The 12545-nt window shown below is 38.4% G+C and overlaps 1 protein-coding gene across 1 annotated transcript; it reads right to left on the bottom strand.

Moving 5' to 3' along the window:
• Positions 1-9314: 9314 nt before the first annotated feature.
• Positions 9315-11288, bottom strand: LOC135595113 (cytokinin riboside 5'-monophosphate phosphoribohydrolase LOG1-like). The gene is made up of 7 exons (XM_065085634.1): positions 10885-11288; positions 10660-10757; positions 10554-10584; positions 10348-10447; positions 10147-10217; positions 9914-10057; positions 9315-9788 (listed from the first exon to the last, which is right to left on the bottom strand). Exons 1-7 carry the CDS (start codon positions 11020-11022, stop codon positions 9696-9698), a joined length of 675 nt encoding a protein of 224 aa, XP_064941706.1. The 5' UTR covers positions 11023-11288; the 3' UTR covers positions 9315-9695.
• Between the last annotated feature and the right edge of the window lie 1257 nt (positions 11289-12545).

Below are 12545 nucleotides of genomic sequence, written 5' to 3'. Positions count from 1 at the left end.
TTTCCATGATGAGCATATTATACTCTCATTGTGATTTGAGAATGTTCATTCATATATCAAATTCTTAATCTTTGAGTACTACAAAACACTAATAATTTTGCTTCATAATTGTGATTGAAAGAATTGTCCGAATGCATGAATTTGTTAAATTTTATTTTCGGACTTTCTTGATCCTTGATCAATCACTTAGAAACTCAATGCTGAAAATCTTATTATACAAATTTTACATGATTATATGCTTCAATAATATGTTGAAAATTGTGTGTCTTGATTTCCATTATGATAAGCATGTTTTACATTCATGATTATGATCAAAAAGCTATAACAAAACATTTTCCGAATGCATGATCTTGTATTTCTCTTCCGGACTTAATGAAGCTTTCATGAGCCTATGTCATATCAAGCTTATTTCATATCAATGCTCCATGATTTTTGACATAAGGAATTAATTAACAAATGCATCTCTCATGGATTTACCTTGTGAAAAATAATTTTTAATCGAGAAATAGATTTGATGAAATGAATTCCTTCTTAACGAAGGAAGACTTTTTTTTTAATGAACATTTACAAGAATTTAATTTCACATGTATATCTTGACTCTTGTAAAAATGAAGCATGATTTAATCTCTTATCATTTTTAACTTCATTCAAAGTTAGTTCACAATGGCTTTCCTCCTTCATGCAAAACGTTAATGACAAATAAGGAAGAAGTAATGAACGCTATCTCTTTAATAGACTTTGAATGATACCATGTCATAATTGCTTGAAAAATAATTTATATGAATGGTATCTTATGGTTGAAAAATAACATGAATCTTTACCACACTTATTACTATGCTTGAAATACACTTGAATAGTTCTCCTTTTTGTTGATGACAAAGGGGGAGAAATATGTGGTAAATTGATGATAGAATGAATTGCTATGATTGCCATATTTGCATTAATGATAAGATATCTAGAGCTTACATTGTAATTTTACAATGTTGATATGTTGCCATATGATGAATTGCTATGATTGTCATATTTGCAGCATGTTAAGATATCTAGAGCTTACATCGCAATCTTACAAATTGATATCTTGTCATGTGATGAATTTCTATGATTGCTATCTTTCACATATGAAATATAAGACTTGAAAATGGATGTCAAACCTTGACATCATTTTCAGAAAGATACATCATGATAGGAATTATGATGGGGGTATTGATAAGTTTAAATGAACTTAACTTATCAATATGTCTCTTGAATTCAAAGGTTTTGAATTCAAGAATGACATATCTAAAGTATGGCATATAGATAGGGGGAGTTAAGGTTAACTCCGTTATCAATTGATTGTCATCATCAAAAAGGGAGAGATTGTTGAATCTCGGATTTTGATGATAAAGTCAATTATCATTTGGTTATCTAATCCGTATGCTGAGATAAGTGTGCAGGATTAACTACGATGGTAGTAAGACATGCAGCAAGTGTTAAGCTAGAGTCAATAATAAGATCACATTGGGGGTTCGAGAGTTCGTCGAAAGTCCGGACGGTCGTCGAAGGTTCTGTGGGAACAATCCGAGAAGTCCAAGAGCTTGCCAAAGAAGCTCGTCGGAACTCGCCAAGAGGATCGTCGCAAGTCCAAGAGTTTGCCGAGAGTCCACCGGAGCATCACCGAGGGTTCGTCGGATGTTCATCGGAAGTTCGTCGGAAGCTTACCGGAAGAAGCGATTGACGTACCGGAACATAATCTACAATATTGATGTCTTAATTGTCATAGTTAGCATGTAGATTAAATTTAGATTGGGAGATGATCCCATTAACTTAATATGGGGCCAACTGGGCCCTTGGTAGACCCAAATTGGGCCAAATGGATCAGCCCATTTGGACCCAGAATTCCTGGCCGACGGTGGCACCGCCAGGGCCGGTAGTGGCACCGCCCAAGAGACTCGATCTTCCAGGAGTTCTGGGTGGTAGTACCGCCCCTATCAAGCGGTGGTACCGCCGGTAGTTATTACTATTAGTGGTGGTACCGCCCCTGTCAAGCGATGGTACCGCCTGAGCTCGGTCTTCAAGCGCTGTCAGGTGGTAATACCGCCCAGACTGAGCAGTAGTACCGCTCAGTGACAGATGACAGGCAGTAGTACCACCCAGTTATAGCGGTAGTACCGCCAAGACCCCGGAAATCCAAGAATGGACACTTTTGAGCTCCGAATTCAAACTGATTTGGATCTATATAAACCCCACCCTTTCCTGCATGAAAGAAAATCAAAAGCCTGCTTTTATTCTGAGTATTTGAGAGCTTAAAAGTGTTTTAAAAGGCTAGAGTTCCGCTCCCTCTTTTCTTTCTAAGTCTTGATCATTCAAGAGAGGATTGAAAACTTATAAAGGTTGTCTCCTAAGCCCGTCAAAAGGAGAAAAGCTACAAAATTGTGGTTGGCCTTCGCCTATTGAAGGAAGGCCTCTAGTGGACATCAGTGACCTCGTCGGAGGAGGAAGCCAAAAGTGGATGTATGTCAAGATTGACTAAACCACTCTAAATCTCGGTTTGCATTTACATTCTACTCTTTTTCTTAACTGCAAACTGCCTCTATTGCTTTACATCAACTATACTTTTGTTTGCTCTCAAGTTAAAGATCTTTCCGAAACGGTTTTCGTTCGAAGTTTTTTTGAACCAACGAAAGTATTCCACTCCACTAATTCACCCCCCCCCCCCCCCCCTAGTGCTCTTGATCCTAACAGTTGGAACATTGTCGAGAGATCGTCGGACGTTCGTAAGAAAATCGCCGGAAGCTCGCCGGAAGAAACTAGACTAACGGACTTGTTTAGCTTAGGAAATGTCTTAGAATTCATAATTAGCATGTAATTAGGATTGGATTTGGGCCAACCCAATTAGGGGCCAGTTGGGCCCATGTAAGGACCGTGTTAGGCCCAATGAAGGCCCCAAACAGTGAGCTAAGAAGTGGCATCGTCATGGCACAGTCTTCGAAACTATGTCAGGCGGTGGTACCGCTAGTCTGGGCGGTGGTACCGTCAGTCTGGGGGTTGGTACCACCAGTCTGAGCGATGGTACCGCTTAATGGCCCAATACCAGGTGGTGGTACCGACCGAACCTAGGAAACCCAAGATGAGATGTTTTTAGGCTCCAAGTTTGAATCAACTTGAGGCCTATAAATATCCCTCTCTTCCCTGGATAAACTACACAAGCACAGAGAGTTTTAAAGCTAGAAAACACTATAGAAATTACTTGAGAAATCTCTCCTCTAGCTTAAACTTAGAATCCTGTTTAGAGAGGAGAGTGTGTGTTTGTAAGGGTTGTCTCCTAAACCCGGTAAAAGGAGAAGAGAGGTGTAAGAAGGAGGTTGTATCTTTGTCTATTAAAGGAAGATCGATAGTGGATGTCGGTGGCCTCGACGGAAGAGGAATCGGCGGAGTGGATATAGGTCACGATGACCGAACCACTATAAAATTGGTGTGTTCTCTGGTTTGCATTTACTTCTTATAATTTACATTAACTACAAACTGCTTTCAATACTCTCTTACTTCTCTTTCAAAGTCAAGCATTTTCGAGTTTGGTTTTATCGTACAAAAGGATTTTCCGAAACTGATGTTTTTATCCGTTGCACTAATTCACCCCCCCCCCCCTCTTAGTGTCGACCTCGTTCCTAACAAAATATGCATTAGACTTGCTAAAACGATTTAAAATGGATAGTTCAAAGGCTATCAATACTCATATGAGTACCTCCACTAAGTTAGACATTGATGAAAGTGGAGAAAGCTTTGATCAAAAAGCTTATAGGGGTATGATAGATAGTTTACTATACCTCACCGCAATTAGACCGGACATCATGTTTAGCGTAGGACTTTGTGCTAGGTTTTAATCTAACCCTAAACAATCTCATTTAAAAGCTGTCAAAAGGATTTTTAGATACCTAAAAGGAACTCCTAATCTAGGATTATGGTATCCAAAATCTAAAACTTTTGAATTGCTTGGTTATGCCGATGATGATTTTGCTTGCTGCCAAATAGATAGAAAAAGTACATCCAGAACATGTCAATTTTTAGGACACACGCTTGTCTCTTGGACTTCTGAGAAACAAAACTCGGTTGTATTATCCACAACCGAAGCTGAGTATATTACAGTATGTGCATACTGTGCTCAAGTTATATGGATGAAAAATAGTTTAGAGGATTATGGAATTCACTTGAAGAATATACATATAAAGTGTAATAACACAAGTGTAATATGTCTAACGAAAAATCATATTAAGCACTTTAGAGCTAAACATATTGACATTAGACATTACTTTATACGAGATCATGTTAATAATCATGATGTAATTTTAGAATTCATTAATACAAAATATCAATTGGCCGATATCTTAACAAAACCTTTAAATAAATGACAATTTGATTTCATTAGAAGGGAGTTAGGAATGTTAAATTGTCTGAATGCATGAGTTTGTTGTATTTCTTTTCTGGACTATCCTTCTCTTAATTTATTTCATGAATGGGGCTTTCATGAATCTATTTCATTTTTATCTTCCTTGGTATCAAGTTTACTTCATACCCTTGCTCCATCACTTAATGATTTTTGATACACTTAATCACTTCATGGATTTCATTGACAAATACATCGAGTTTAACTCTTGTGAATTTTTAATGAGAAATGGTTTTGAATTATGAAGTTCTATTCGTGAATTTTTTTTTCATGTGATATTCCTCTCCCATGAATTCTTTCTTATTCTTCTCATGAAAGATGAATTTTATGAATTCCAATAAATATCTTGATCTTTGAAAGATGAATATTAGTATATGATAATTACTTGCAAGAATAACGATCTGATTTCACATGATATTTTGGATCAAATTATTTCACAAATTCGATTGGATTCCCTCCTTACCTTCCTTCCTCTTCTTCATGTAAAGTTTTGATGACAAGGGAGAGAATCTATCTCTTTAATGTTGATAACTTTTGATGTTGATATGATCACTTTAATGTTGATAACTTTTGATGTTAAGAACTTTTGAATGTTACCATGTAACAATGCAATATCGATTCGATAAATTAGTGAGAAACTTGCTTGAATTTTTATCACACTTGCATTGTTGAATTGTTCTCCTTTTTGTTGATGACAAAGGGGGAGAAATGATACCAAAATATGACAAAATTGATGACCAATTGGCATTGGCATTGTAAATATATGCAATGTATTTTATCGTAAATATGCTTATATTTTATCATAAATACTTGAAATATGATTGGTATCATCAAATACAAATACTTGAAAAATATCAAATGCTTACTTGAAATATACCATAATGTGGCATAATTACTTATGTGGCATGATTACTTTTAAATGTTTCCTTCCTGGTGTCATGCTTGATTTCGTATCAAATTATTATGATGAGGTATCATGAGTTTAACTCGCTATTTACAATTGATACTATGATGAATTGTCATTTGTATCATCTTTCAAATTTTAAAAATAGATACATGATATCATATTTTGAATCAGTGAATCATGATAAGTATTATGTTGTGCATGATTGAATAATAACTTATCAATTTGATGCTTGAATTCAAAAGCCTTGAATACAAAAATGTCTTTTCTCAAAATATGGCATATAAATAGGGGGAGTTAAGGTTAACTCCTTCACTAATTGGTTGTCATCATCAAAAAGGGGGAGATTGTTGAATCTTGGATTTTGATGATGAAATCAATTGGTGAATTGTTTGACATAATCTATTTGTTGAGATAAGTGTGCAGGATTAACTACGATAGCAGTAAGGCATAAAGCATATGATGGGTCGGAGTCGAATATTCGAACGATATACCGGAAGTGTATCGGGAGCTCATCGAAAGTTCGTCGGAAGTTCACCGGAGGCTCATCGGAAGATCGCCGAGAGTTCATCGGAAGATTATCGAAAGTTCATCGGGAGTTTGTCGGAAGTTTGCCGAAAGTTTCGTCGAGAAGTTCACCGAAAGAAAATTTGACATACCAGACTAATTACTTGCCTTAATCATAGTTAGAATCATAAGTTAAGTTAGGATTGGGAGGTAATCTCACTAACTCAATCAGGAGTCAACTGGGCTCTTAACATGCTGAATTGGGTCGGATTGAATAGCTCATTCAGCACCTGAAACCACGGCTGGTGGTGGCACCGCTTGGTAGACCCGATCTCCCAAGTGTTCTGGGCGGTGGTACTGTCGATAGTTAATATTGCCAACGATGGTACTGCTCCTGTCAAGTGGTGGTACCGCCCTTGTCAGGCCGTGGTACCGCCAGAGCTCGATCTTAAAGCTTTGTCAAGCAGTTATACCATCCAAACTGGGTAGTGGTACCGTCGAGTGTCAAGTGTCAAGCGGTGGTACTGCCCAGTAATGGTGGTGGTACCGCTAGTACCCCGGAAAATAGAGATAAGACACTTTTTGGTTCCAATTTTGAAGCTATTGGGACCTATAAATTCCCTGCCCTTTTTTGCATAAAAAGGCACGAAAGTATTGGCATAATCTTGAGTCTTTGAAGTATTAAAACGTTATAAAAGAGCTAAAGTACTTCTCCTCCCTTTCTAAGTGTTGAGATCATTCAAGAGATGTGTGAAACTTGTAAGAGTTATCTCCTAAACCTGTGAAAAGGAGAAAGAGCTGTAAAAAGATGGTTGGTCTTCGTTTGTTGAAGGAAGACTATTAGTGGATGCCGATGACCTCGACGGAGGAGGAATCGGAAGTGGATATAGGTCACATTGACCGAACCACTCTAAATTCTAGTTTGCTTTTCTATTTGTGCAATTTACATTACTGCAAACTTCCTTAACCTTCTCTTTGCACTCTTACGAAAGCTTTTAAGTTTATTTTCTTTCCGAAACGGATTGAATCGAAATAAATATTTTTTCGAATTAACGCTTTTTTTCGCTGTACTAATTCAACCCCCCTGGTTAGTACCGCTCTTGATCCTAACAAGGTTAGGATTAGTTTGGAGGTTGCTTCTTAGAGAAGCATTAGGAGTTAGTTTAAAGTAAGAGTCTTGAGTAGGAGTCCTATTAGGAGTTGAGGTTTAGAAGCTCTATAAATAGTCATGTATTCATCCTCTTTTCTCAATGAATAGATGAATCCTTTTAGCAGCCTTTGAGCAGCAACCTGAAGGAAGGAACCCCTATAGAGTTCCAAGGAGGCTGATCCTCTAAAGAGATCAACCCCAAGCTTAGAATCTACAAGGGTTCTAACAGATTGACCTTGATAAAAGACACTATCCTAATTGCTTGATTAGATGATGGAGTGTTTGTATATTAAAATAAAGACATTCTTAATGATATCAAAAGGGATGCTACCTAAATTTAATTTATTATGATTTGATTTATAGTTATAATCTTTATACTTACACAATTGAGAAACGAACTGAAAAATCCTCGCATAAGGCCAGATTGAGAAATCAAACAAGTGAAAATATTGGGAAAGAAACGATATAAAACTAAAGGTAAGAAAGGAAACAAGACAACGTGTAGTTAGTTCACCGATCAAATATCGAGAAAGAAACGATATCAAACTAAAGGTAGGAAAGGAAACAAGACAACTGTAGTTAAATGACCGATCAAGAGACGGTGATGCAATGGAGAACCAAAGAGATCCGATCAAAAACCCTACCGCCTTCCCTTAGCAGGGCGAAGTGAGTGGGAAATGAGTGTAACTTAAACCTTGTATGGCAAACAACCTGTGCCGGTTTTGTGGGTAAACGAGCGAGACTGAGAGAGCTAAGTGCAAATGAGGTAGCAATCAATACGCGTCCACCTACAACCGGTCGAATCAATTAATGGTCTGTTTAAACTCCAATTGATCATTATTTAAACAAAAATATATATAATTTATAAAATTCTCCTCATATTGTTATCATCTTTAGAGTTTAAAGAGTATTAAATATCAATCACAATTTTAATAGTAGAGAGAGAGAGAGAGTCGGCCTAATAAGAATTCTACTAAAATTATAAACAAAAAATAACAATATTATTTTAATTAATTAAAGATATCACTTTGTATAAACTCAAATAAATAAATAAAATTGTTGAAATTTATATTAGTTTAGTCTAATTATAGGGTTAGAGAGGACAACCGAAGGATGAAGGGATTAGTTAGTGGTGTTAATGAATTAAATATAGAGATCGAATTAACAAAAGAAATTAGTTTCAAAGTAAATAATATTATTACTAGACAGACGCAGCATTGATCAGAGGCCTTTCGCCGATATGATTATATCACTGATTTAATGGACTAATGACATTATTATTGTGATCCTTTAGGAGTAGCCACTACAAGTTTTTGCTTTTTTTGTTTCCACAGTAGCAATCGTCTGGTCTTCTCCCTGTTTATTTCATGGAGAGGTACAGTCCCAGTTAGCTGTCCCCGACGAGTAAGGACTAAAGTTGACCTAGTGTTTGTTCCTGGAGGCGTGTAGAAGCATTGGGTTGACAGGTGTGAAAGGTCAAGTTCTATGGCCCATTCTGAATCCGAAACAGCAATGAATGGCATGGAAGTGTAGACTCGTTCATCGAGCAGGTTTTAATGGATCCTCTGTTGGAGTGCTGTTGTCGCAAGACTCTTGCATGCTCTCATGTTCTCGCTCCATGAAAAGATCTTGTCTCTTATCAAGACTGCAGTGGACTGCCGAGCTATCTCCCGTGAGCACATATGGTGAACCGAGTGCAGGTTTAATCACTGTACATTTAATAATCATGCCTTCCAAACTTGGGACGTCATGATTTTAATTTCTCGTGTCAGCGGACATCATCACTATGCAGGGCTTACATGCCATCGAAGCCGCAAGCGCAGCACAAACGCTAACGCACCGTTGGAAATAGATGAGAAGAAGATTACTATGAATTCTAGTTGCGTTCCGAGCTGGGATGCAATCATGTCTACAAGAAAACGGACCTCTTCTTCTTCTCTGATCCAACTCGCCACATGTAGCTGTGCGAGAAGGTTCCAAACGGAGGGGGAATGATCGATTGGGTTGATCCCTGAGGAGTCATCATCATCTTCTTCTTCCTCCTCCTCCTTCCACCACTGGCACACTCCATTACACAGCTCTAAGCCACAGGGATTCCTTCACGAGAGCACAGGTTCCCATCTCCCTCGTCATCCACACCCCTCCTCACCGAGAAGGACATCAATGTCCCCTCCACGTGTCTCTTTGTTGGGTCTACATCAGCTCACATATTTATTTAAATCTCAATCTAATTAGTATTATAATCGATATACTGAGAATACATTTATCATTTATGAATAATTAATAGAAAATAAATATATTATACAATTGATTACTTCATCTAAAGGCTTAAATGGACACAAAATACAATCGATCTTTTTGCTAATATTTTGATTTAAAAATAACTACAATTTAATTGCATGGTACATTCCGACTTCTGAAAAATTAAATTAAAAACAAAAGTGACAATTTTATTCATGCTTTAAGAAGGGAAAGACAAGAAGAAGAAAAAGTTTACCGACACCGAGTGAGTCATTTTCGCTTTATCTGTTCCCCAAGCTTTGAGGTCAAAAGGTCAACCACCAGAAAAGAAGGCGAAGAAGACAAGTCATTAGATTAGAGAAGAAGGAAGGAAGAGAGAGAGAGAGAGAGAGAGAGAGAAGAAGAAGCAGAAGAAGTGGTTCGAGAATGGAGTGGGAGTGAGGCTTGGTCAACATGCACACAGGGGCAGGTGGTCAACGGGAAATGTCCAGTTTGGGAGAGTGCCCTAACTGCTCCATCTCCCAACTCAGCTTCGGTGCACCTCCATCATGCGTCGGCACGTACTCCTGCTTGAAACCAAACGCTTTCCTTGAACCAGCTTGAATCATGCAGATTACCTTCTGCCACAAATTGGCAGAAGAGCAAGAAGAACAGTAGTGCCAAGAAGACGAGCAAGCAAGCAGTTCCGTACCTCGAGCTTCGACAGTAGCTCATGGGCAGTTTGTGAGGAGATGATGATATGACGCGCGGCGGGCGCAATGAATCCCTCGTCCACGGCCTTGTCGATGAAGGAGAGCAGGGAGTTGTAGTAGCCATCAACGTTCAGCAAGCCTACCTGTGCAGCAGCAACAAATCATATGTATGTATGGATGCATGTTAGCGTTAATGGAATGAAAGTAGATAAAGGAATTAACGGAGGTTTACCGGCTTGTCGTGGATCCCTAGTTGAGCCCAGGTTATGGCTTCGAGGAGTTCTTCCAGGGTTCCATAGCCACCTGTATGGTTAATCACATGAAGAACCAAGCAACTCAAAGACACTCAGCATGAGGTCAAAATTAACGGTAGAATATCTATCTAAAGAAAAGCTACTACAGTAAAGATGATGATCTAGAAGAGATGAATTACCAGGCAATGCTATGAAGGCATCAGCTTGGCGAGCCATTTCGGCCTTCCTTTGGTGCATCCCTGAGACAGGCCTCAACTCTCCTACAGTCTCTCCTGTAATCTGCAGGTCCCCAAACTTATCAGTCATGCTTCCACTAGTAATTAGTTCGTCAAAAGATTCCGAAAACTGTAGATAAGAAGCTTGAGACACAGACAGACAGACATACCTCTCTGGGCATTAGGGTCCTGGGAATAACTCTGCAGCATATCCACATATCATGGATGAGTATATATATATGAGAGAGAGAGAGAGAGAGAGAGAGAGAGAGAGACCCCAAGACATGGCGGCCGCCATCATGAACAGCTCGAGAGACAAGACCCATGAGGCCAATACTTCCCCCACCATAGACCAAGTCTATGTTCCTTTGGACCTGCAGAACAGAGCATTATTCCTCGCATCAGACCCCAAATAGCAAAAAAGAGGAGATGGCCAGCTTCTGCTCTAAGAATCTTCAATTGAGAAGAAGAATCGATCAAGACACAGTTAGGAAGACGCACCAGTTCATGGCCGAGCTGGGTTGCTGCAAGCTGGTAGCTTGCCTTCTTCCCAGGGCTGCTGCCACAGAAGACGCAGACCCTTCCGAACCGAGAGGTGGATGGCCTCTTGGCCATCACATCCTGTGCCTCAGCTTCCATCGAAGCACCGAGGGAAGCTGTGAGTTGTGCTCTGAGAGAAGACACCCGCAGCTTGTTTGGCAGTGGTTTCTTCCCTTTCCCTCACCCTTTTCTCCATTTAAAGGCTTGAAAAGGGAACGCATGGACACAGTGGAGATAAGAAGGCATGTAATATGGAAATAGTAGCAGATATTGGCTAATGAGAAGCTGGAATATGGTTCTTCCTTGGTTGACAGTCAACAACATGGCTTCTTCCCATTCTCTTCTTCTTTCTTTACCTTCTTGGTTTCTCATGCAGTCAGAGCTGAGCGAAAACATTTCTCAGATGATATTACATAGAAAACATCCAGACGTGGTCTCACCATTGGAACGAGTTCAATCCACGTGACTGGTTAATATAAATCCGGTATCCCATGGCTGATCCCATCCATACGAGTCATGGATATTCTACATTGTATCCTTGACCATCATAAAGCAGTTTTATGTTAATAGATATAATATTATATGTATATCTTTATATATATATATATATATATATATATTCAAATGACATTCTAGAGAGAGAGAGAGAGAGAGAGAGAGAGAGAGAGGTCAACAATAGAAACCTCAAATAGATTAACCTCCCTATATGGTAATATGAAGGTAGAAAAATACAGGTCCCTCTGTTTTACTCCAAATCAACACACACACACACACAAAAAAAGTCTCTATGTGCCAGTCTAGATGTAACTTTATTGGGTGATACAGTGTGGCCCTGTCCATGGTTTTGAGACATTAAAATTCTTGCTGTTTGTCTTATACTGTTGCAAAGAGTGAGCTTAAAAGAGGTATAATAATTAATAAGCCAACAGTATGTGATAGGATCTCAAGCTCTTTGTGATTTAATAATCACACCCAATTAATTAACTTGTAAAGTATGTGCTAACCATCAAATGTTTTACCTCAAAGCTTTAACAAGACTTGATCATAAAATTTTACTATCAATAGTCAAAATTATTTTACCAATTAAACAGGTTTGATTTCTTCGTTTGTCATGAAGTTAAAAGAACATGTTATGTAATAAATAAATAGTAATAGTAATAGTATATAAAAAGGAAAACACAAATCCTATTCCATTTCCCAGCCTCTTCTGACACCTTTTAGTCACCATTCCAAAGTATAAGGGGGCGGCCCTAAAGGCGATGACACATGCACCACTACATCTTCTCTCCTTTCCCCACCAAAAGTGCGGTGGTGGCCCAGTGATTGGATGGTGGGGATCCGCGGCTGGGTTGTAGGGGTACACATCCATGCACATTTAGGAGTAGTGCTTTTTTGATCTCCCCGGTTTTCCTTGACTACTGATTAATGTTGGAAAATCTCAATTGGGTTTTCATTTTCAACGTCTTTCCGTGCTTATACTAATATAATATTATTAAAGAAATAATAAAAAAATTCATATGTCTTCTACAGATGTTTTACCTTATTTTTTTTATATTTTATATTGATTATGTTTTATAAATATTGATTGATATGTACCGTTCAACCGATGTTCAGAATATGAT

This window comes from Musa acuminata, chromosome BXJ1-2 (assembly GCF_036884655.1).
Source record: "Musa acuminata AAA Group cultivar baxijiao chromosome BXJ1-2, Cavendish_Baxijiao_AAA, whole genome shotgun sequence".
In the NCBI taxonomy this organism is placed as follows: domain Eukaryota; kingdom Viridiplantae; phylum Streptophyta; class Magnoliopsida; order Zingiberales; family Musaceae; genus Musa; species Musa acuminata.
This window is presented reverse-complemented; position numbering and strand designations above follow the sequence as displayed.